Source organism: Aethalodelphis obliquidens, unplaced genomic scaffold (assembly GCF_003676395.1).
Source record: "Aethalodelphis obliquidens isolate GAN/ISIS:26980383/991018 unplaced genomic scaffold, ASM367639v1 scaffold9, whole genome shotgun sequence".
Taxonomy (NCBI): Eukaryota; Metazoa; Chordata; class Mammalia; order Artiodactyla; family Delphinidae; genus Aethalodelphis; species Aethalodelphis obliquidens.
The window spans coordinates 20,268,158-20,290,300 of record NW_020837953.1 but is presented as its reverse complement, the minus strand read 5'-3'; the positions used below and the strand labels follow the sequence as shown (position 1 = coordinate 20,290,300).

The 22,143-nt window shown below is 40.5% G+C and overlaps 1 protein-coding gene and 1 pseudogene across 2 annotated transcripts in view; one reads left to right on the top strand and one right to left on the bottom strand.

The window, feature by feature from the left end:
• Nucleotides 1-22,143, top strand: part of SMAP2 (small ArfGAP2) — a 47,504-nt gene that overhangs the window by 18,233 nt on the left and 7,128 nt on the right. For both annotated transcript variants that reach the window (XM_027108966.1, XM_027108967.1), the window contains exons 2-6: nucleotides 11,696-11,829; nucleotides 13,078-13,163; nucleotides 14,135-14,213; nucleotides 20,578-20,664; nucleotides 21,708-21,789. In XM_027108966.1, the coding sequence (XP_026964767.1) occupies nucleotides 11,696-11,829; nucleotides 13,078-13,163; nucleotides 14,135-14,213; nucleotides 20,578-20,664; nucleotides 21,708-21,789 (468 nt within the window). The remainder of the gene's footprint in view (nucleotides 1-11,695; nucleotides 11,830-13,077; nucleotides 13,164-14,134; nucleotides 14,214-20,577; nucleotides 20,665-21,707; nucleotides 21,790-22,143) is intronic.
• On the bottom strand, nucleotides 17,639-20,503 carry LOC113622357 (polypeptide N-acetylgalactosaminyltransferase 1 pseudogene; annotated as a pseudogene).

Sequence of the window (22,143 nt, the reverse complement as noted above, 5' to 3'; positions counted from 1 at the left end):
GTTTGACATATCTTTGAGTAACCATGTATGTCCTTGAAGGCAAGCCACCATCCCTCCATGAAATGAAAGTTTAGGGGCTCACTTCTAGTTATTTTTCAAGAAAATCTACTGTGTTCTCAAGTAAAGAGGTGGACATGTTTAGATTATTACGTTTTGCCATACTCAAGGTTTGTAATGTCAGAGGACTGGCCTCTGCTGCAGGCATCAGCTTGTGTAAGCAGTCTAATCTTCTCACTGACTTTATGAGATTCTTCAACCCGGGCAGAAGATGTTTCAGCTAGCTCTTTTCCCCTCTTTAAAATATATCAGCTCTCTACTATGAAAACAATCATAGCATCACATACCAGAACCTCCCAGGGAAACCCCAAGAGACTTGGGTCTCAGGCTTTTAGAGAGCACCGCCAGCAGTACTGCACAGCTGCTGCTCCAGGACTGGCTGGAAAGACACCTCTGTGGCAGTCAGAGGCCCTCTGTGTAGAATCAGGGACTCACCTTGTCCGGGAGTCCCTCAGTCTGCCTCTTGTTCCCAAATCAGAGAAAGGCCTCTGGGTGTCTGTGGGTGAGAGTCACCCTCTCAGATTTCTCTGTGTGGCTGGAACCTAGCAGCTGGCAGCTACACACACCGTTTTAGAGGAAGTGATGTCTTTGTTGGTGTATAGAAGTAAGAAGAGGAATAACAAGAATTGATTCTAGAAAGGCCCAGGTCATGGAAGAATTTAAGCCACACTTAGTTTGGAGTTCAGTTGACAGTGGGGGTCTAAATTACATGTCTTCAAATGGGGCAGTGACATTATCAGCACATACCTTGGCAGAATGTCCTTTTCAGAGGCAAAAAAAAAAAAAAAAAAAAAAAGCTCAAACTAGGACCTGGTCCTTTCCCTTCTGAAGTATTCTGGGAAATAGAGTTGAGTAATAAAGATACAGGTTGTTTGATTTGGTCGTCTTTATTACCAGAAACATCACCTAAGTATACATTAGTTACCGTCCACTGCTGGGATAGCCAGAAAGGAAGAGTTAGAGCCTAACCTGCAATAAATCTTTACCTTCCAATAATAAATAAGGCAAATAAGATTGATGTGGAGCTAAATTTACTAAAAGTTAATTGCCCTTCCTTCAGTCTTTTCAGAGTAGTTTAATTAATTTTAGAGATACAGTTATTATCTTTTAGCCCATAGCTTTGTGGCTAGCAGGGGTCAGGTAAATACCATGAGATATGTACAAGCATGTTACTGGACTAATTCAGAGCAAGTACCGGTTTTCCTAGGATTTAAAGGAAATGAATAGCCAGTGTATAGAGAAACTGAGAAGGCTGCTGCCCCCAGCAGTAGACATGTGCCTTGTTCTAGCGCTGGCCCTTTGGCTGTTTTATTGTTTTAGTTTTATTACTTTCTGTAGGCTTTTTAAAAATTGTATTTAATTTTCTCCACCACCACCCCCGCTCCAGAGCAGAGCAAAGTCAAGGCCAATCCATTGTCTGTAAGCACTGCTAACGGTGAGAGAAAGATTAACAATGTCTCCTCCTTTTTTCCCACTAGCCCCCATTCCACTTCCCTGTTGATTTCCTAGTGTTACAAGCTTTAATGTCTTTAGAGAAAGACCATTTTATTTTATTTTAAAAAGAATTTATTTATTTATTGGCTGAGTTGGGTCTTCGTTGCTGCGCGCGGGCTTTCTCTAGTTGCGGCGAGCGGGGGCTACTCTTCATTGCGGTGCACGGGCTTCTCCTTGCAGTGGCTTCTGTTGTTGCGGAGCACACGCTCTAGGCGCACAGGCTTCAGTAGCTGTGGCACTGGGGCTCAGTAGTTGTGGCACATGGACTCTAGAGCGCAGGCTCAGTAGTTGTGGTGCACAGGCTTAGTTGCTCCATGGCATGTGGGATCTTCCCAGACCAGGGCTCGAATCCCTGTCCCCTGCACTGGCAGGCAGATTCTTAACCACTGCGCCACCAGGGAAGCCCCAAAGACCATTTTAAGTTATCTGCTGAAATGGGTTTAGATGTAGACTAACTAATTATTTCATCAGTGAGTGCTCAGCAGTGTTTTACTTCACTAACCACCTTTTTCTGGTTACCTGGTAGGAGGATAATGTTGCTTTGCTTTGTCTCCATGGATATCATAGCAGTTTGTTTGCTACATCTGTTCTGTCATTGACCTCCTGGATTAAGTTGGCTCAACTGGCTTGTATTTTAGTTGAGTGTAGAATAGCTGCTGTCTTCTTCTAGAATCTCCAAACCTCTATCTGTATCTTGCATTTTTTGTTATTTTATATAAATATGGGAGTAGTATAGAAGTAACACCAGGAGGTAAAAATGGTAAGAAGGCAGATTAATGGGACTCAGTGTAAAGAAGGCATCTCTAGTATTCAGTGCCATCCAACAGTAGAATGGCCTTCCTTTTGAAATGGTACATAACTGACTTAGTACCAGAGCTGTTTAGGGAGGAACCAGATAAAAGGATCTCAATGACTAATGAGAAGGTTAGACTCACCGACTTCTAATATTCTTTCCACCTCTGATTTTCCAATTTTAAATTCCTTGGTGTAGTATTTACCTTTATTCTCTAATCAATCTCAGAAATCTTTCAATTTGTTTTGTCTCAAACATTTAAGAAGATAACTTTTAGGGCTTCCCTGGTGGCACAGTGGTTGAGAGTCCGCCTGCCGATGCAGGGGACACGGGTTCGTGCCTTAGTCCAGGAAGATCCCACATGCCGCGGAGCGGCTGGGCCCGTGAGCCATGGCCGCTGAGCCTGCGCGTCCAGAGCCTGTGCTCCGCAATGGGAGAGGCCACGACAGTGAGAAGCCCGCGTACCGCAAAAAAAACAAAACAAAAAAAGATTAACTTCTGCTTTTTCAAATATATGAACGTGGACAGTGTCTCTTTTTGACAAAAGGAAACAACATTCTTACAAGATGTACCGGATGGAAAGGGACTTACTTCTCTTGCAGAGCGTACTCAGAGCAGAGGTTGATTGAGTAAGCTTTTATTTTGGCCTCATGGTTCCTTAAAATGTTTGTACTTACAGAGGTTCAAAGTTACTGTTTATTGTTATTTTGGAATAGGGAACTAGGTGAATTCTCTTTTGTGTAGATGGAAATAGGCTGATAAACATACCTCTTAGTAGCCCTACTTAATTTCTCCAAGATGCCACTGGTGTTTATGTGTATTCTTCTTTGTAGTGAATCAAGGGTTGAAGGGATATAATGAGTGGAACTGAGGTACCTAGCGTTAGAATTGTTCTTAAAACAAATACTGCTGCTTCTTTGCTTTGATTCTCGAATTTCATGCTGGAGTTAATGACAGGCTAAGTTCAGGAGAAATTTGCTTCTATTTTCAAATCAGAATGTGTTGATGGAGGTTCTTCCTTATGTGTCTATCACGTTTAAACCAGCTTTCAGTGCCAATCATAGGCTCCATGAACTGAATTTGATTTCATGTTTTTAGACTCATCAGGATCTAACATCTTCAGGGAATTCCCTGGAGGTCCAATGGTTAGGGCTCCGTGCTTCCCCTGCAGGGGGCACAGGTTTGATCCCTGGTCAGGGAACTAAGGTCCTTTATGCCTCATGATGCGGCCAAAAAAAAAAAAAAAAAGACCTAACATCTTCATAGATTATTTCACATTGTACCTTCAGAACCACTGAATTTCAAGCAAGAAGGGACATGAAAATTTCCTACAAATCAGCCAGTAGAACAATGGTACTAGAAGGGACTTTACAGCTCATGGTTTACCCCACCCACTGTGCAGGGATCATTTCTCCACCATCCCTGAGAGTTGATCATCCAGCCTTTTCTTGAACACTTGCACTTACTGGGATTCCACTGTTTTTGGATATGCTGCATTTGTTTTCACGCAACCTTAATTATGAGTTAGGAAATTCTTCCCCGGAGTGTTCCCAAATCAACTTCTACTCACTGGTGCTAGTTATGCCTTTGGAGCCTCACCAAAGTAACCTAATCCCTTTTCTGGGTAATATCTTTGCCTTGAAAGTGTTTGAAAAGTTCTTCTCCCTTCATTTTACAAGACAGAAAAAAAATTGTATGCTTTTTATCTTGTTAATTGATGACTTCATTTAACAAATACTTATTTTGTATGTACTACTTGCAAGTATGGTGGTAAATGTTTGGGATAAATGATAAAGGGACAAGGTCCTTGCCTTCCAGAGCTGATAGTCTATTTAGGGCAAGAAAGTTTCGTAAGCAACTAATTGTGATAAGATATTAAGTATTGGAAGAGCAAAGCAGGCAATGGACTCTTAGCCATAGCAAAGGTCAAGATTTATTCCCTTGATGGCCTCACAGAAAGAGGTGACATTGGACTAGATTTTGAAGTGTTCGAGCAGGGAATGAAGGAGAAAGCCATTTCAGGTAGGAAGAAGGTGTAGGCAAAGAGGCGTGAGTCATGACATTTTTCAGAATGATGACTTGCTCATCCTGTGTAAAGCACGGGCTCTTAAAGGGCTTTATTATCATGCTAAGGAGTTTCAACTTATCTTTCAGCCAGTAAGGAGCCACGGATGGCTCTGTTGTTTTGTTTTTAAAATACCTGTACTGTTTTTTCTCATTACAGAAGTAATGCAAGTTCATTGCAAACAATTCAGAGAGTATGTTAAAAAATAGGAAAATAAATATTTCACAGTCCCACTACCCAGAAATAATAGCTTTTAATATTTTACATGTATTCTTCTAGACAATTTTTTCTGTGCATACATATACATTTATTCACATTCTTAGACAAAAATGGTTTGATTTGTTCTGTTTATACTGTTTAAAATTGTATTTTATAATTAATATAACATGGACATGTTTCTATATTAAATAAAGAGCTACAATTTTCTTTTCCCTGAGTAGTGATATCATAGTCCTTTTATGGAATCTGTTGATGTTTTTTGTTGGAACATTAATATATTACTGAACATTCTTAATATATTTCTTTGTGTACTTGACCTGTTGTTTCCCTGATGAATTCTTACAGCAGGGGTGGGTGGCCTTCAAAGGATTTACTTACTTTCAATTATTATTATTTTTATTTTTATTTTTCTGCGGTACGCGGGCCTCTCACTGTTGTGGCCTCTCACGCTGCGGAGCACAGGCTCCGGACGCGCAGGCTCAGCGGCCATGGCTCACGGGCCCAGCCGCTCCGCGGCATGTGGGATCTTCCCGGACCGGGGCACGAACCCGTGTCCCCTGCATCGGCAGGCGGACTCTCAACCACTGTGCCACCAGGGAAGCCCTCAATTAATTTTTAAACAAATTTTGCCTCCCTGCTGTGTGCGAGGAACTGTGCTGTGTCCTGGGAATGTAACAGTGAACATCACAGATCTGCCTGCTCTTGTGGCACTTATAGTTTAGTGGAAAAGACATGTTCAGCGATCACATAAATAAATATATGATAAAATATGGTACAACTTAGAAAGAAAAAGTAAAGGGTAAAATAAGTGAAAGTCTATAACCTTTGAAAAGTCCTTATTTTTAGAGGTATATACCAAAGTATATGCAGATTGCATGGTATGATATTTGGGATTTGCTTCAAAATATTCCAAGGTTGGGAGTTGAGTGTGTGGGAGTATAGCTGAAGTAAGATTGGCCAGAGGTTGATAATTGATGAAGCTGCTGGTTAATTATGCTCGGCTTTTGTGTGTTTGAAATTTTCCATAACGAAATGTAAAAACCAGAAGAAAAGATGGAAGAGAGAATATAATCTGGTTTAGATTGGGGGACCAAGGAAAGGCTCCTTTGAGGAAGAAGCTTTTCAGCTGATATATAGGAGTTGACCAGGCTACAAGGGGTGGATAGTGGTTGGGGAAGGAGCTCTTTAGGCAGTGAGAGCAGCGTGTACAAAGGCCAGAAGCCCTAAGTAAAGAACATGTTGGTGTTTTGAGGAAACGAAAGAAGGCTGGCGTGATTGGAGTTGAGAAGCTGGGGAAGTACCCATGGGCCAGATCATATAAGACCTTGGAGACCACGTTAAGGATTTTGTTCTTTAATCCAACAGTGACAGAAGGCAGGCTTCCCTAGAAAGGTTTTAAGCAGCTGAGTGACAAGGTCACTTTTGCTTCTTTAAGAGCTCAAGCTGACTGTTTTGCAGAGAATGGTTTTGGTTTGGTGTTGGAGGAGAAGGGAATGTAAAAGCAGAGAGAGACATTAATTAGGAGGTTATCGCACTAGTCCAAGAGATCTGGTGCGTTTGGATTAGAGAAATAGTGTTGCAGGTGGAGAGAGGAGATACTGATTTGAGAGATATTTGGTCTTGGTGATGGTGTAGATATGGCGATTGAAGAAGAGAGGTATAAAAAATGATGTATAGGGCTTCCCTGGTGGCGCAGTGGTTGAGAGTCTGCCTGCCGATGCAGGGGACACGGGTTCGTGCCCCAGTCCGGGAAGATCCCACATGCCGCGGAGTGGCTGGGCCCGTGAGCCATGGCTGCTGAGCCTGCGCGTCCGGAGCCTGTGCTCCGCAACGGGAGAGGCCACAACAGTGAGAGGCCCGCGTACCGCAGGAAAAAAAAAAGAAAGAAAATGATTTATAAATTTCTGACTGCTGCGTTTGAACGGATGGAGGTGTAATTGATTAAGATGGAGAAGAATGGAGGAAGAACAGGTTTTGTGGCAAGAGATTGAGAGTTCAGTTTGGAATATGCCATTCAGAAAATTAGCACCAATTTACATTTTCACCTCTATATTTGAGACTACATGAAAAGTTTACATTTGGGGGCCTGATCTGTACAGATTTGTGTTTTGGAGAGATTATTCTGGTGGGAGTCTGTTTAGTTGTTACTCTGTGAGCTCTTTGAAATAGGGGATCTCATCTTTATTGTCTCTGCCTTTGTATTCCTGGTACCTAGCAGGCAGAGTGCTTGGCACATAGTAGGTACTCAATAAATAATATTAAAAGAATGAATGCTTAATACAACATTGTAAATTAACTATATTTCAATAAAAATTTTTAAAGAAGAGCTAACAAGAAAATCTTACGCCCATTTTAAAAAAATGAATGCTTATAGGTGAGATATGAGAAGGTCTAGGTAGAAATGGATAGATTCTGGGAAAGTTTCCAAGGTAGATTCAACAGGGCTTGGATGGAAGATGGAAGAGAATTTCTCTCCCTTCCTTGACCCTTCCTGCTGAAGAGTTTTTCAACAGCTCCAAGATGCTGGCAGGTCTAACTTATGGGTATCCATTGATTTAGCAATGTTTTTTTTTTCCCCCTTAATATTTATTTTTTGGAACTCCATAGGTTAGAGATCAACAAGTTGTAATTATTATAATAGTAGGTTCAAGCTATCTGTAACTCTAGTTCTTTTCTCTCTGCTGATTTCTCAAGCCGAGAACCCTCCTAGGCCTAGTAGCTCTGGTGATGGGGGAAGTTTCAGCAGCAAGAAAAATTTGCAGCTGGGCATCAGTAGTTAACTCGGTTATGCAGAAGCCATCCAGTAGTTGAATGTAAATTGGATTTATTTATATGCTTTCCATTTTACAAATGGAGAAATAAGCCCTGGAGAATCTTGTCAAAAGGCGTGTAACTAGTCAGTGTAAGCCCAGATTTCCCTGATACTGGGCTGGTACTTACTAGAGCTGATTGCTTGGCAGATTAGCCAGATCCATGTACTTTCTTCATTTTTACTGATCCCTTATTGCAGAGTGATTATTTATTAATTTTAATATTGCTTAATGCTTCCTGAGCCTGCTTGTAGGCCCCTGATGAATATGTTCACTTAGCCATGACCTTGCTCTTATGTTGTGCTAATCACTACCAGTTTATGTCGCTGTCTATCATCCTCTTTGCTTTCAAAATGGTTTGAAACATTGCCTCTCAGAGTCTCTTTCCATTTTCAACTTCAAAATGGTATCTTTTATATTTTCTCCCTGGTTGCCATGGCCAATGTGTATGGAACAATTGGATTATCTTTGCATGTATCCCGTGTTTAAGTAGGCTGGCCTTGTAGCAACAGTACCAGGTACTGTGGAATCCAGGCACATCAGATGGCTGTCAGCTTCCCACCTTCCTCTGTGTGTGCAGTGGAGGCGTGTATGGACACCAGGGCAGGACGGGGCGTATAACAGAAAAGGGGAACAGCTGGGGGTTTAAGTAGTATATTCTCAAGGAATATTTTGAGGGAGATAAAAGAAGCTGCTTAAAATTTCATGTTTTCTAGAAGACTTTGAAATTGTATCGAGGATAAGTTTCTTTCTGCTCTTCAGTCCGTTGATTTTGATTCTGGCGTTTAAGGACTAGAACTCACATTCCTGTCTAACAAGCAGCATTCTGTGGTGTTGCATAGTGTTGGCTTATACATATGAATTCATTAACATGCCCTTATCAGACTTCCCTGGTGGCGCAGTGGTTAAGAATCCACCTGCCAATACAGGGGACACGGGTTCGAGACCTGGTCGGGGAAGATCCCACATACCACGGAGCAACTAATCCCGTGCACCACAACTACTGAGCCTGCGCTCTAGAGCCCGCGAGCCACAACTACTGAGCCCACGTGCCACAACTACTGAAGCCCGCATGCCTAGAGCCTGTGCTCTGCAACAAAGAGAAGCCACCTCAATGAGAAGCCCGCGCACCGCAACAAAAAGTAGCCCCCGCTCACCGCAACTAGAGAAAGCCCGGGCGCAGCAACGAAGACCCAACACAGCCAAAAATAAATAAATTAATTAAAAAACAAAACAAAACATGCTCTTATCATGAAGGAGATGAATGGGAAATGGGTTCCAGAAATCTCATTCTATGCCATGTTCTTATATGTAGCTCTCTTTTATTATTACCCCTCCATATTCTCAGCAGTGTGAGGTGAATATTATTGTGCACATTTTGTAGATGAGGAAACTGGGGTTTAGGAAGCTTAAGTATCTCTCTGAAGGTCACACAGCTAATCATTGATGAAGCTGACCTTCGAAATGTAAGTTTTTTTCTGGCTGCAAAGATTATGCTTTTAATAACAACACCATTTTCCCATATTTTCAGCCATAGAAGTATCTCTCCTGTGTTTTCCCTTTCTTCAATTTCAGAATCCTTTATGGAGCGTGCAGTTATTGATTAATAAATCTAGTGGCTTAAAACTAAAGGAGGCTGAGTGTCTGAGATAGAATTGTCCGTGTTTCACTGGGAAAAGGTTTTAAGAGGGATGTGGGAGGGGGAGCAGAGAAGGCTTCCTCTGACCTTTCATGACCTTTCATTGCCTATGTTTCTATACTGAGGCCTTGTTAGTGGCTCCAGAATATCAGGATTTAGTCTTGTATTCCTCCAAGGCAAAGAGACGTTAAATACTCTGGAACGGGATCTGGAGAAATTCCACAGTTGTGACAGTAGCTTAGATGTTTGGGAATCACCTTCTCCAGACTTAGGGTCAGGAAGCAAATAGCATAACATTCCACAGTAACTTTTTACTTTTTTAATTTTTAATTTTATTTTTGGCTGCGTTGGGTCTTTGTTGCTGAGCACGGGCTTTCTGTAGTTATAGTGAACAGGGGCTACTCTTCATTGCGGTGCACGGGCTTCTCACTGCAGTGGCTTCTCTTGTTGTGGAGCATGGGCTCTAGGCGTGTGGCCTTCAGTAGTTGTGGCTCGTGGGCTCTAGAGCGCAGGTTCAGTAGTTGTGGCACACGGGCTTAGTTGCTTCCCGGACCAGGGATCAAACCCATGTCACCTGCATTGGCAGGTAGATTCTTAACCACTGCACCACCAGGGAAGTCCCACAGCTACCTTTTAATTAGTGTTTTTGGCTTCTGATTTTGTTAGCAAACAAATATAATGTAACTATCTTATGAGTTCTAGAATCTCGAGCAAAGGGAAAATGGTAAAGAAACATGAAATATTAACTTTTGGTCCCATTTTAAATCCTGTATAATTTAGATTTTATCTGAGTTCCTTTATGAAAACTGTAACCCAAAATAGACATACAGCACGCTAAGGAACCTCATTCACATCTATTTAGGTTTTCTGTTTTGTGTTTATGTTAACTCCCACTGGAAGAAGTGTGTGGATCATTTGTGTGTTTATTGGCTACATAGCAGATCTACTGTGCAAATCTGGGGATTTGAAGGGACTGAAGGTCTTTTTAGAAGACAAATCTGAGCCTAGCAAGATTAGAGCAGTAAGAGGGTATTGGGATAAAATTTGAGGCAGAGAACACCACCTGGTGGTTATAAGGAGGACTTGAGCCTTCTGTATTTGTAGTTTTTGCCATAGTATCAGTAATATCTTTGTCCAAAAATTACATTCTTACTTATAGTAATTGCAGATTCAAATTTCTAAGAATAATTTTCTGCCATATGATTTTAGCATTCCCTTATTAAAACTGCTGCCAAAACCCTTAGACCAGCCAAACTATTATCTGTGTCCAGCAGAATTGAAACCTCATGTCCTTTGTTGCTCCAAATGCAGGTCCTCTTTATCTCTGTAGAAAATCAATTAGTGTCTTTTCACCTCTTTATCAAAACCTCTAACTTTGACATCATCCTTCTTTATGTGGTAAATTTCTGCTTAGTGGAATGATGGCAGAGGAAATATTAGTGATTTTTCAGCAGGTGTTTGGCAGGCGTCATATAAAAGTAAGTCAGTTTTATCCTGTATAAAAATTATGAAGAGTTTGAAAATTTCCCAGAGTGATTATTAGGGTGAGCAAAGTTGGCAGGGGATGGGAGATTATGTAACAGAATTTTACTGAAATACATATCTGAGATTTCTTTTTTATTGCTATAAGTGTGTTTATTATTTGACAATTGTGAATCTAAATAATTCTGTAGTTGGGTAAAGTAGGGACATCAGCCCGAGGGGAAAGGATCCTAGTAAGTGAATCTGGATGCATATTTTATAGGCCTGGTTGGGAGGGGAAGATAAACAAAGTTTTAAATTTCAGGCTGAGCCTTGAGCTGGCATGGCATGTCTGTATCTTTTTTCCTGGTAGGAAAACTGAATCCAGGTCTCACTACCATTGAAATGTTTCTTGAGGGAGGGCTGTTCGTGTAAGATACTAAATAGAATGTGACATGACTTCCCATTGTTCTCCTGGGATTTTTAAAAACCATGAGTAACAGTATTATAATATTTGCATTTCAACACTTATATTATCAGATACTGTAAAAAGCTGCTCCCTAGTCAAATGCCCACACATTATATAATCCCATTTATATAAATGTCCAGAATTGGCAGATCTACAGAGACAGAAAGTAGATTTGTGGTTGCCTGGGTCTGGGGTGGGGGGAAGTTGGGAGGAAATGGGGACTGCTTGCTAATGGGGTTGAGATTACTTTTTGGGGTGTACACCATCACCAGAATTAGATAGTGGTGATGGTGTACCACTGTCTGAGAATACTAAAAACCACTGTGTTGTACACTTAAAAAAAATTTAAACTTAAAGAAAGCTGATTCTTGGAGGAATGAACAAAATCAATTTTTTAAAGAAAGGTGATTATGGGAATTCCCTGGCAGTCCAGTGGGTAGGACTCAGCACTTTCACTGCCAGGGCCTAGGTTCAATCCCTGGTTGGGGAACTAAGATCCTGCAAGCTTCACAGCACAGCCAAAAAAATAAAAAGAAAATCTAAAAAAAAGTTTTTTAAAGATGATTGTGGTAACAGTTCTCTCACTTATGTTCTAGCAGAAATGTTGTCTGATAACCTAAATATTCCACTTTGGGTCTTGAATGTTGTTTTAATTGGTACTTTATTGCCCTGTTCCTGACCTTCACAGGACCACGATGGGCCTCCTGGAACATTGGTGTGTTCATCTGCATTCGATGTGCTGGAATCCACAGGAATCTCGGGGTGCACATATCCAGGGTAAAATCAGTTAACCTCGACCAGTGGACTCAGGAACAGATCCAGGTATTTACACAGCCCAAGAGTGAGTCAACTGCTCCCATATTTCCATGTAAAAGTAGTTCCGGATGAATTTCAGTCAAACTGGGCATAAAGGTGAAGGTAAAGGAAAGTTTAGTTGTTAAACACTTATGTCACATTTAACATTTTTAATCTTTGTATTTAAGACACAGGTTATTCTACTTATATTTTGCTTCCTTCAAAGCACTAATAGTCTATGGACTAGGACCCCATGGATCCGTGAAGGTATAAAGGGGGATCTTTGGATTATTTTCTAAGGGCCTTGGCATTTGCAGATCTAACATTTATAGTTTTAGATACTCACTTAAAAGAAGAAAACCCTCCAACACATAGACTTATAATAGTGTTTTATTGCAGAAATGCATATATGAATCTTGCTTGCTGTTAGGTTGGTGGGCTGGGCATGAGACGCTTAAGTTAGTGAGTCCAGCCTGGCCCAAGAGCTGCACCTCGATGTGGCTTCATTGTTCTATATTCTCTTCCCGCATTGAAACTTGTTAAAGTAATTTTTAAAAAAAATTTTTTTTCCTTTGTTTGGGGGGAAAGAAGCTCCAAACAAAACGAGTTGCTAAAGTTGGTGTTAGAAATAAGAGGTTATTCCTAACAGAAAATGGCTTTAGAAGTTACTTTAGATTATTTTTATGGATTCACTAAAGGACTAAAAGGTTAGTTATATTTTCCAGTTACACTTTACTGTATCTTATGAAGGAAATTACATGCCATGGAGGTATTTGGGAATTTGAAGATTTTTTAAAATCTTGGAATTTCTCTCTCACAAGTGTTAAGGAGTCTTTCAAAAGCCTAATGAGAAGCACATTTATTGGTACTACAACGGAATAGGTTAATTACTGCTATAAACTCAGAATTGTAGTTGTTCCTGATTATTGCCTGCCTGATTAGGCACTGATTATTGCCTGCCAAGTAGACATTTTGATTGGCAGCTATGTCTTGGACTTTCACATGGGATCTTGAATTATTATTGAATTAAATGTATCCTGTCAGACAAGTCTTTCAATAAAAGGAGGAGGGGTGGCAGGAAAGACAGCTGTGAAAGTAAATGGTTGGGAGTAGAGCAGAGAGAATCATGGATTGGAAACCAGAAGACAGGTTTAAATCTCAGTTCTCCCACTCCCTAGGTTGGTTCTTCAATTGTAAAATGGTACAATTGGGTGAGAAGTTTTTCAATTCTTTCCTGATGTGACATTCCTTGTTTCCACATCTTTTTTATTGCAGTGCATGCAAGAGATGGGGAATGGAAAGGCAAACCGACTTTATGAAGCCTACCTACCTGAGACCTTTCGGCGACCTCAAATAGACCCGTATCTTTTCTGGAGCAACTCAGAAGGCTGAGTGGTTTTTTTGGTGTTTTGGGAGAGTCACACAAGACTCAGAACCCATGATCTGACTGGGCCATATTTATATGTGGATTAGTCAAAGTCTGGCTTTTCCTCTCTCCAGCAACCGAGACACACAGGAAGTCCACATATACTGTCTAATGTCAGAATGGTGGTGTCACATGGGGAAGACTGTTCAGGAATTAAGACTGCAGTGGTTCACTGTGAATTCTTCCATAAAGTGACATCTCTAATAATTTTTGGATCTCTGAAACCATTGTTTGATAAAAAGAATATTTATTGTGCTATGTTGAGTTAGCAAAACTACCATTCATTTTTAACACCTTTTTATGTCCTAGCTCAAAGAATTAACTGTTGTTGACCAGTTAATCCATAACTTTCTTCCCCCATCCCCTCAAAAGGAGATAGCACCCAGCTCACAAAACCAAACCCCCTGAACGCAGTGCTTCTCAAAATGTGGTTTGTAGACCATCTTGTTAGAGTTTGCTTTTGGTGGGTGTAGGTGGAACCTGTTAAATGCAGATTTGGGGCCCTGCAGAGGATCCACTGATCAGAATCTGGCAGTGGGGCACAAGAGGTTATAAGGGGCACTCGGGTGCCTTTGTTTAAGACTTGTTAAAATAGATAACTGACTGCTTTACCTGTATTCTAGAACAGCCACAGCCTCCACTGATGTCAAAATGAAGATTGATCCCATTTTCTGCTATCATTGCTCTGAAGGAAAATCCTAGGAAATGGTGATTCCCTGCAGTAACCACGAAGGAGGCATTTAAAGGTTTTGGTCAGGGAAACCCCACATGAAGAGACAGGAGCCATATGGGGAAACCAGGCAGGAGGGAGAGAGGAGAACAATGTTCCATGAGATACAAATTGACCTTTTATAGTCATTCCATGAGAAAGATTTGTTTGATTTATCCTTAATAAGCTTTTTGCAGAGCTGTCGAGGGATTTATTCGAGATAAATATGAGAAGAAGAAATACATGGACCGAAGTCTGGACATCAATGCCTTTAGGGTTGGTTGTAAATCTTTCAAGTTTTGTTCATAATAAGTAATTTGCTTATTAATCAGCCCAGGTGGGAATTTGAAGAACAGCTACCAAAATACTCTAAGTCCATAAAGAAAAAAAAAAGCCAGCTATAGAATCAAGACCATGAGGTATCATGGAGCAAACTTTTGCCGCAGGGATGGACCAACCACCAGTGAATTCTTTACCATGATTTGGATTTAGGTGTTAGTGATTCCCAGTTCCAAATTCTTCAAATGGACATGTTGGGCATACTAGACCAAACAGAATAATATGTGTGCGTATGTATATACACGTGTGTCTGTGTGTGTGTGTCTGTGTGTGTGTGTGTGTGTGTGTGTGTGTGTGCGTGCATTTTTTTGCTGTAAATGCCGTCAACAAAATTAGGTGTAATTAAAGCACCAGAGTTTCCTTCAGTTTGACCAGCATATTATTTCCAGTGTGTCGACAGACTGCCAATGGGACCCTTGTTCTTGAGAGGGGGTTTTAGGAGACTCCCAGTTGCCAAGTACACTTTTCATCCTAGGCGTGTAGTTAGAATCTGAAATACAGTGATGATAACTGGACAAGTATAACATACGGGAGGAAATACAACACGGTTTCTGGAAGAAGAAAATATGCCTGACTAATGACAACTAGAGTGGAACCAATCAATATGACTATTTAGACCTTCAAAAAGCCTTTGACAAGACTCTATAGTAAATTTGCCTTGGAATAATTAACTGTTTCTCTAACCAAGGAAGTATGGAGAATATGGGATTCTCCAGTTCTAGCCAAGGACCTATCTAGCTATCCTCTATCTTCTATCTGTTATTTATTTTAATGGAAGATGTACTAGCCAGTGAAATCATTAAGTTTACACAGGGCTCTAAGCCCTTCCAGGTAATTTAAAGTCAAGCTAATTGGAATCAGCTCCAGACTGATCTTTTGAGCTTGTGTGAAAAGGGACACTAACTGGGAGGTGAATTTCAATGTAGGCAAGTGCAGGGTAATACGTGTAGTTAGGTAAAGATAATTCCTTCTCAACTTTGTATGAAGGACTCTTACCTCACAGTCATCCAGAAAAGGGACCTGGAAGTTATTGTAACTGTCCCAAGAAAGAATTAACCCAGTGCACAGCTATGGCTTGGATGGCATCATCAAAAAGAGTTTGAAACCAAAGCACAAACGTTTCCTTTCACTTGTAGAAAACTATGGTCTGTTTCCTTAGCTCTATTCATTGTACCAGACCATATGAAATCAGACAAGGTCAGAAAAAGGTATCTGAGATAATTCAGAAGGTGGGAGAAGAGGAAAGAGTAGCTATATGGAGATAGATAGTGTTCATTCGTAATTAGGTTGCTGGTGTACCGTACCCATGAAAGCAGCCTGTTTTACTCACTGAATGTTTTCATTTAGGAAGGAAATATTTCCTATGTGCCAAAGAGCTATTTCAAACTTTTTTATTTGATGTACTTAGATTTTTAAAAAATACTCTTGCAAAGATTTATATGCCAAGAATTAATATTTGCTAAGTGAAGGCATTTATTATCAAATCTAAAAGAAACTGGCTTTGTTAATTAAAGGGTATTCTTTTTAAATGGACAGATAAGACATTTTTAACTTCAAGAAATAGTGTTCTGTATTAAAGCATTACACTATGCATGAAACAGACATAGCTGCATGTGTTCTTCATGATTATAATACCACTTTATAGATAATATGAAAGTTAAAGTGGAAAATCCATGCCTACTCTTATCTTTACTAATGATTATCGTTTTGGTGTGTTCCCCCATTTTCTCCTACTTTTTGGAGGCGTAATTATAATACAGTTATATAGAATGTCTCCTGCTTTCACTCGACTTAACAGATCATTTTTTTTGTAACGTTACTTGTTAATTTTCACAACTTGTAATTGTTGAATCTTATTCAGTGAGTAACTAGATCACAGTTTATTTTACTATTCTCCCCTGTGGCATAAAGGTTAAGTTTTTCTTCAGCATATAAAATTCTGGGATGAAGTTCTTGGTGTATATAACCTTTTCCATGTTTTGGATTATTTTCTTAAGATACATTACAAAATACTGTATTATCTAGGGTAAAGGGTTTCAGTATTTGTCTCTTTGTACTTTTACCAATATACTTTCTAGAAGTTGTGCTATTTTATACTGTCTTCTCAGCATTGGGTAAGAGTGGTAGTTTTACTCAATCCCTACCAATATTAGATATTATCATTAAGATTTTTCTCCCTCAAAAAGTGCTTTTTTTTTTTTTTTTTTTTTGGCTATGCCTTGCAGCTTGAGGGATCTTAGCTCCCCAACCAGGGATTGAACATGGGCCCTCAGCAATGTTAAGCACAGAGTTCTAACCACTGGACCTCCAGGGAATTCCCCCCAAAATGAATTTTAAATTTCACTTTTCGATCATTAGCAGGGCTGACCATTTTTCATGTGTATGCTATACTTCCTTTTGTTTTTAGTCAAATTTTATTTTTTAAAAAAGCAGCGGATCAACATTACAATTCAAGAACCTAATGTAAATATGCACTTGACAATGAAGCACATCTGAGTATGGAGTGAAAAAAGTTTTCCAAAAAACATCAAATGTATCATCTCCAAATACCCAAATAATAAATCACTTCTACAGGCCTTTTGTTGAGTGGAATCATAAACAAAGAACAGAAGATTTATTGCGAAAAATCTGTAGTACAGTAGTATGAATCTTGGGTATTAAGCATAATCAGTTGAATCAAGTTAGGAAGTTGAAAATCTAATAAGAAATTTGTGTGTATGAGAGAAGGTCTATAAGCCAGTTGACCCAAGAGCAACTGAGATATCAAACTTGTTCAGTGAGACCAGACGTTATTTTAAATCTCCATATTTTGAAGGCAATTAAAAATTACAATTCCAACAGCCCACAAACTAAATTAAAAAAACTGTAGAAAGCATTAAAACTATGTTCAAAGAGCCACTTTTTCAGCTCAATTTCAGCACCCCAAGGGAAAAGAAAAGCATCCATGACTATCACAGGTGAAAACAGAATGAATGTCATCAGAATCAGTTATTTTTCCCCACTGAGGTATAAAATCTATATAGAAATTTGATACTATAACAAATTGTACTTCTCATAGTTCTGTTTTAATTTCCTTTAAACCCTGTTTAATACAGTTTTTTTAATTGTTATAAAAATGTTTTCATGATTCTGAATCTGGTTCCAGTTCTTTTTCATTTTTTTATATCAATATTTAATACACTGGCTACCAGTTCTAATCAGAAAAAAAATCTTGGACATCTCTTCATTATAACAGCATATTCAGCAGAAATTACTGATGTGCAAGCAAACCATAAAAGGTACAGCTCTCTGGAAATCACATTGCGTAGATTGTTTCAGTCTGAATATTCTTTACAATGATTCTTGATGGAAGACTCTTCCAATCTTGTAAACATCAGTGTGCACAGTCTTGCTACTACGTAGTTTCATGTCCTTCGACAGGAGGGCCGGTTCACAGCTAGTGAAAGCGAGAGCAGTCTAAGTTTTAATGGCTGATAAACCCTACATCCTACAGGAGGAAAGCACTTTTCCTTTTTTGCTACTTAAGAATGTGGCAGAAATGGGTGCTGAGGTAGCCCCGTCAATCCTTATTGTTTTCTTTCTTTGTAAATTTGGTCTCAGAATTCTGGAAGGGTGACATTTCGAAGAAGCCACTGCTAGGACTGGCTTCCATTGCAGTCTCTAATGCTGGGCACCTGGCTATCCTCTTCTGTGGCTTTATCTAGGCACTGATTACTGTTCACACGCTGCAGGGTTAATTTCACCAGGTCATACTCCCAAAGTTGGTTGCCTTTTAGGTGGTAGCATTTGAGCATTGTGACTGGGCCATTAAGTTTGGAGACACCCAAGCAAAGGTCATCTGTTCTAATTTCTTTGTTGGCAGTGTAAGAGAAAACCTGATTACCTCCCATACCATGACAGTTAAAAATTCCAACTTTTTCATTCTCTTTTATAGCCATGTTATCCAGACACTGATTTGTTTCCACATTTCGTATCTCTCCCAAAGAGAAATAGTGATGTGGAATCTGAGAATCTGCATAAATATTCTCTAGGTACCAAAAGAAAGGTCTGCATTGGGGTTTGCGTCTTAGACCAAGTCTTGGTGCTATATCTCCATAATCTACCTTTGTAACACCTGGATAAATTATATAGAAGAAATGCTTGAATTCATCCATACACACTTCTGCAAGTCATCTGTTATTTTTATTGATAATCTGCCCTGTGCCTCCTGGAAACGTGTAGGGTGTAGCTTTCTGAAACACATGTCCAACATGTGAGCAAGTAACAATCTCCAAAGTTCCTCCACACTGCCAAATCCTAAAGGAAATTTCTAGGTTTTCTCCTCCCCAAATATCCATTCCAGCATCATATGCCAATTTCCTGAAAGTAATCTCTGTCTATTGAAAAAAGGCCTCCTGCCATTGTAGGTGTTCTCACAGGAAGAATTCCATCACCTTTCCTTCTGTCCATTTCTCTTTGGGGAACAGGATACCAGCGAAAATTAAGCTTCCAGTTGAATCCGCCATAGGTCATGTCAGAACCCGCCTTGTACTCAAAAGTATCATCACTGGTCACATCAATGATAGGATAGTCCACTGTCTTCCTGTCATGTTTGATCCTGGCTAAGAGAGGCTCCAGCCACCCCACTGTACACTCACAGTGAGCATCTTAAAAGGTGATCACTTGGCCTTTAGACACTGCAGCTCCTTTTAACCTAGCTCTGATCAATCCAGAGCATGGCTTCATTCGAATGACATGAACTGGTAATTTAATTTTTTCACATAACTCTCTAGAGGTCTTTTCAAAAAGTCTCTTTCACTGGCCTCATCTACTAGAACAATTTCATCTCGCATGTGTCTTGGTGAGCGATTAATGACACTATGGACAGTTCGCAGAAGTGTGCTCCAAGCCTCATTGTGGGAAACAATCACCACACTTGTTGTGATAATATTCCTTGTATTCAGGAATATTATCTGGATCCACCTTTGTTTTACACCCTTCTAACCTAACATCTGGTAAAGATCTGTTGAGTGCAGTCATCTCACTTGCCGTTAAATTGAACTGATAGATTTTAAACATGTCTTTCATCTTTTCTTGACCCTCTTTAGTAGGAATGACGACTGGTTTCCCTATTTCTCCAGGACTTTCATGAGGCTTTTGTACTGGCTCTAGAACATCCCCAGCAGGAAGTCCTCTCTCTATTTTTCATCACAGTTGTTGCATTCACTGAAGTAACGCAGCAGGAACACATCCAAGAGCACCCAAATCAAGGAGGTGGCTAGCACCACCTTGCAACACGCAGATTTTCTCACGGCACTTTAAGTCAAATGCAAAATTTTAAAATATATATAAATACACAAAAATCATGAAAATTATTCCAATCCAGTTTCATCAGAAATCACGTTCATAACCTTGGTACGCGCGCGGCGGCGGCGGGCGCTCCTCGGCGCCGGCCCGGGAGGTCGCGGCGCGGTCCCGTGGGCCGCAGCGCGGGCGCTATTTGTCGGGCTGCCGTCCGCCGCTTCGCCTCCTCGACCACTGCCTGCGGCTCGCCCGACGCGAGCCCCGCCTCCGCCGCCTCTACTTCCTTTTATATGCCTGTGTTCTTGTTTACTTTGTGGCTCTGTTATGCATTGAGATTTGATGATAAAAATGTGACCAGTAACGGTATAATCTGTGAAAGTATTATGAAACTGCCTCTGAAAGTAACAAAAACTGAGAAAGACTTTCTAATATTCTGGTTTTGATGTGCTTTTTGGTTTTATACAGATGATGCATTCAGGACACCCTAAAAGGGATACTTGAATCCTTTTACTCATTTTTGCCTTATTTTCTTGGTTTTTGTTTTTCTAATCTTTAAGCTTGGTTTATTTTCTTATTTTTAAAAAAGGAGATGAAGTGGGAGAAAACTTCTGATGGAAGTTAGAAAATCACAAAGGCTGTATGCCGAGTAAGATGAACAGTATTCACCCCTGTGCCAAGTTGAGCAAGTTAAACTAGGGTCAAAAGGGGGCAGCAAAACCGGTGAAATGGTTTAACCCCTGTAGATAACCCCATCTGCACACTAGCGGTCATAAGTGTGTTAGACAGAACAAGGAGGGAGGTGCTTAAGAAATTTGAAAGATGCCTCTTGCAGTCTTGAGGCCAGGGTGGAAGAGGCTAACCCTCATGCCCCACACCAAGAAACCCCGAGTTTGTCAGACTCCTACATCAGATTCAGTAGGGATATTTGTGTCCTTTTGGGCCATTTGAGGTTATAATTTGTTGAACTGTTAGTCACCATGGGGCCTGTTCTTTGTCTTGTTTTGTTAAATCATCATAGAAAGAAAAAGATGACAAGTGGAAAAGAGGGAGCGAACCAGCTCCGGAGAAAAAAATGGAACCTGTTGTTTTTGAGAAAGTTAAAATGGTAAGTGGGGAAGTATGTGCACTGTGTGGACGGCCTTGTTCACATGGCGTGTTCACATGTGGAGGGGACAGGTGGGGTGGTGTTGATAGCATATCGCACCGTTGCACCTGGGACTAAAGGGGGGCCACGTTTGGGTTAGATCACCCGCTGACATTTCTGCTGCTTTCTCATTGCCTTGTTGCTGCCTGATCTGCTCTGTAACACTTCTTTTGGGGTCCAGATGGGAGCTTAGGAAATGCATCTGTCCCATCTGAGCAAGAGCCACGTTTCATGGCAGAATGCCAAGGCTCTGTGACACCTTCTGAGCAGAGGCTACATTAGTCCTTCTCTCCTTAGACCTTCTTTACCTCGTTTTCCTGTTGTGGTTAAGGACAGTCCAGAAGCCAGGCTATCCTCATCCATTTTAAACCATCCCTTCTTGTATTCTTTCTCTGTCATATGGAAGTAGACACCTTTCTTTTCCCACAGGACATATTGTGGCAGTGGTAGTAGATGCTCCACTATAGGAGTTTAGATTCTTGGGAAAGAGGACTTTTTACTGTTTGCTTAAGGAAGAGTCTTTTATCATCATTCTGAATTGCACTGTCTGCAGAACACATTCCTTAGTGATACTGGCAGAGTGAATTAGGTAACCTTTAACTGAGCTCCTTTTCGGTATTAAAGGTTTTCTAATCACTGGGAGATGTGCTGGCTCTTGTACCGTCAGACACCTGCCTTTATTCTTGGCTTTTCCTGGGACCAGAAACTGCTGCTCCTGTTGGATACCCTGATCTGTGGTTGTCTTGGTTTCAGAAAGGTCTGTCTCTCCAGAAAGCCAAATAAGCACAGATGACAGCTTTGGTTTTCACTTTAGCTTTGATTTCTGCCCTGTGCCTGCTGACTTGATTTCTTCACACGATACTTCCTGAGTTGTGTTTCTTTGGTAACTCTCTTTGAATAACAGCAACCATGCCACAAGAATCCCTGTGGCTTTACAGTAGAGAGGAGAATAGAAGGTTCAAAAACACCTGCTTATTTTTTTCTGTAACGTATTTTCACCTTAGCCACAGAAAAAAGAAGATCTACAGCTACCTCGGAAATGTTCCCCGAAATCCACAGCACCTGTCATGGATTTGTTGGGCCTTGGTAAGAGTTAGACTTTTCCACTCCCATAATCATACAAATTTTGATGAATTCTCTGTGATCCTGGGAAGATAGGTAGAGATGGGACTCTTCAGTTGGTGGCTTCGTCACTAAGATTGTTCCCTCGTGTTCTTCCTGTTGTTTGACATCTGAGCAGTTGTTCTAAGAGGTGTTTCATTTTTCACTGTACTGTGAAAAATGTACAGTGATAGAGTAGTGGTTAAGTACAGTAGTGGTGGAGCATGGCCTTTGAAGCCAAAGTCCCAGCTCTGCCACTTACTATCTATGTGACCTTGGGTAGCTTACTCAGCCTCTAAACATTACTTTCCTAACCTATGTAGTAAGGATGATACGAGT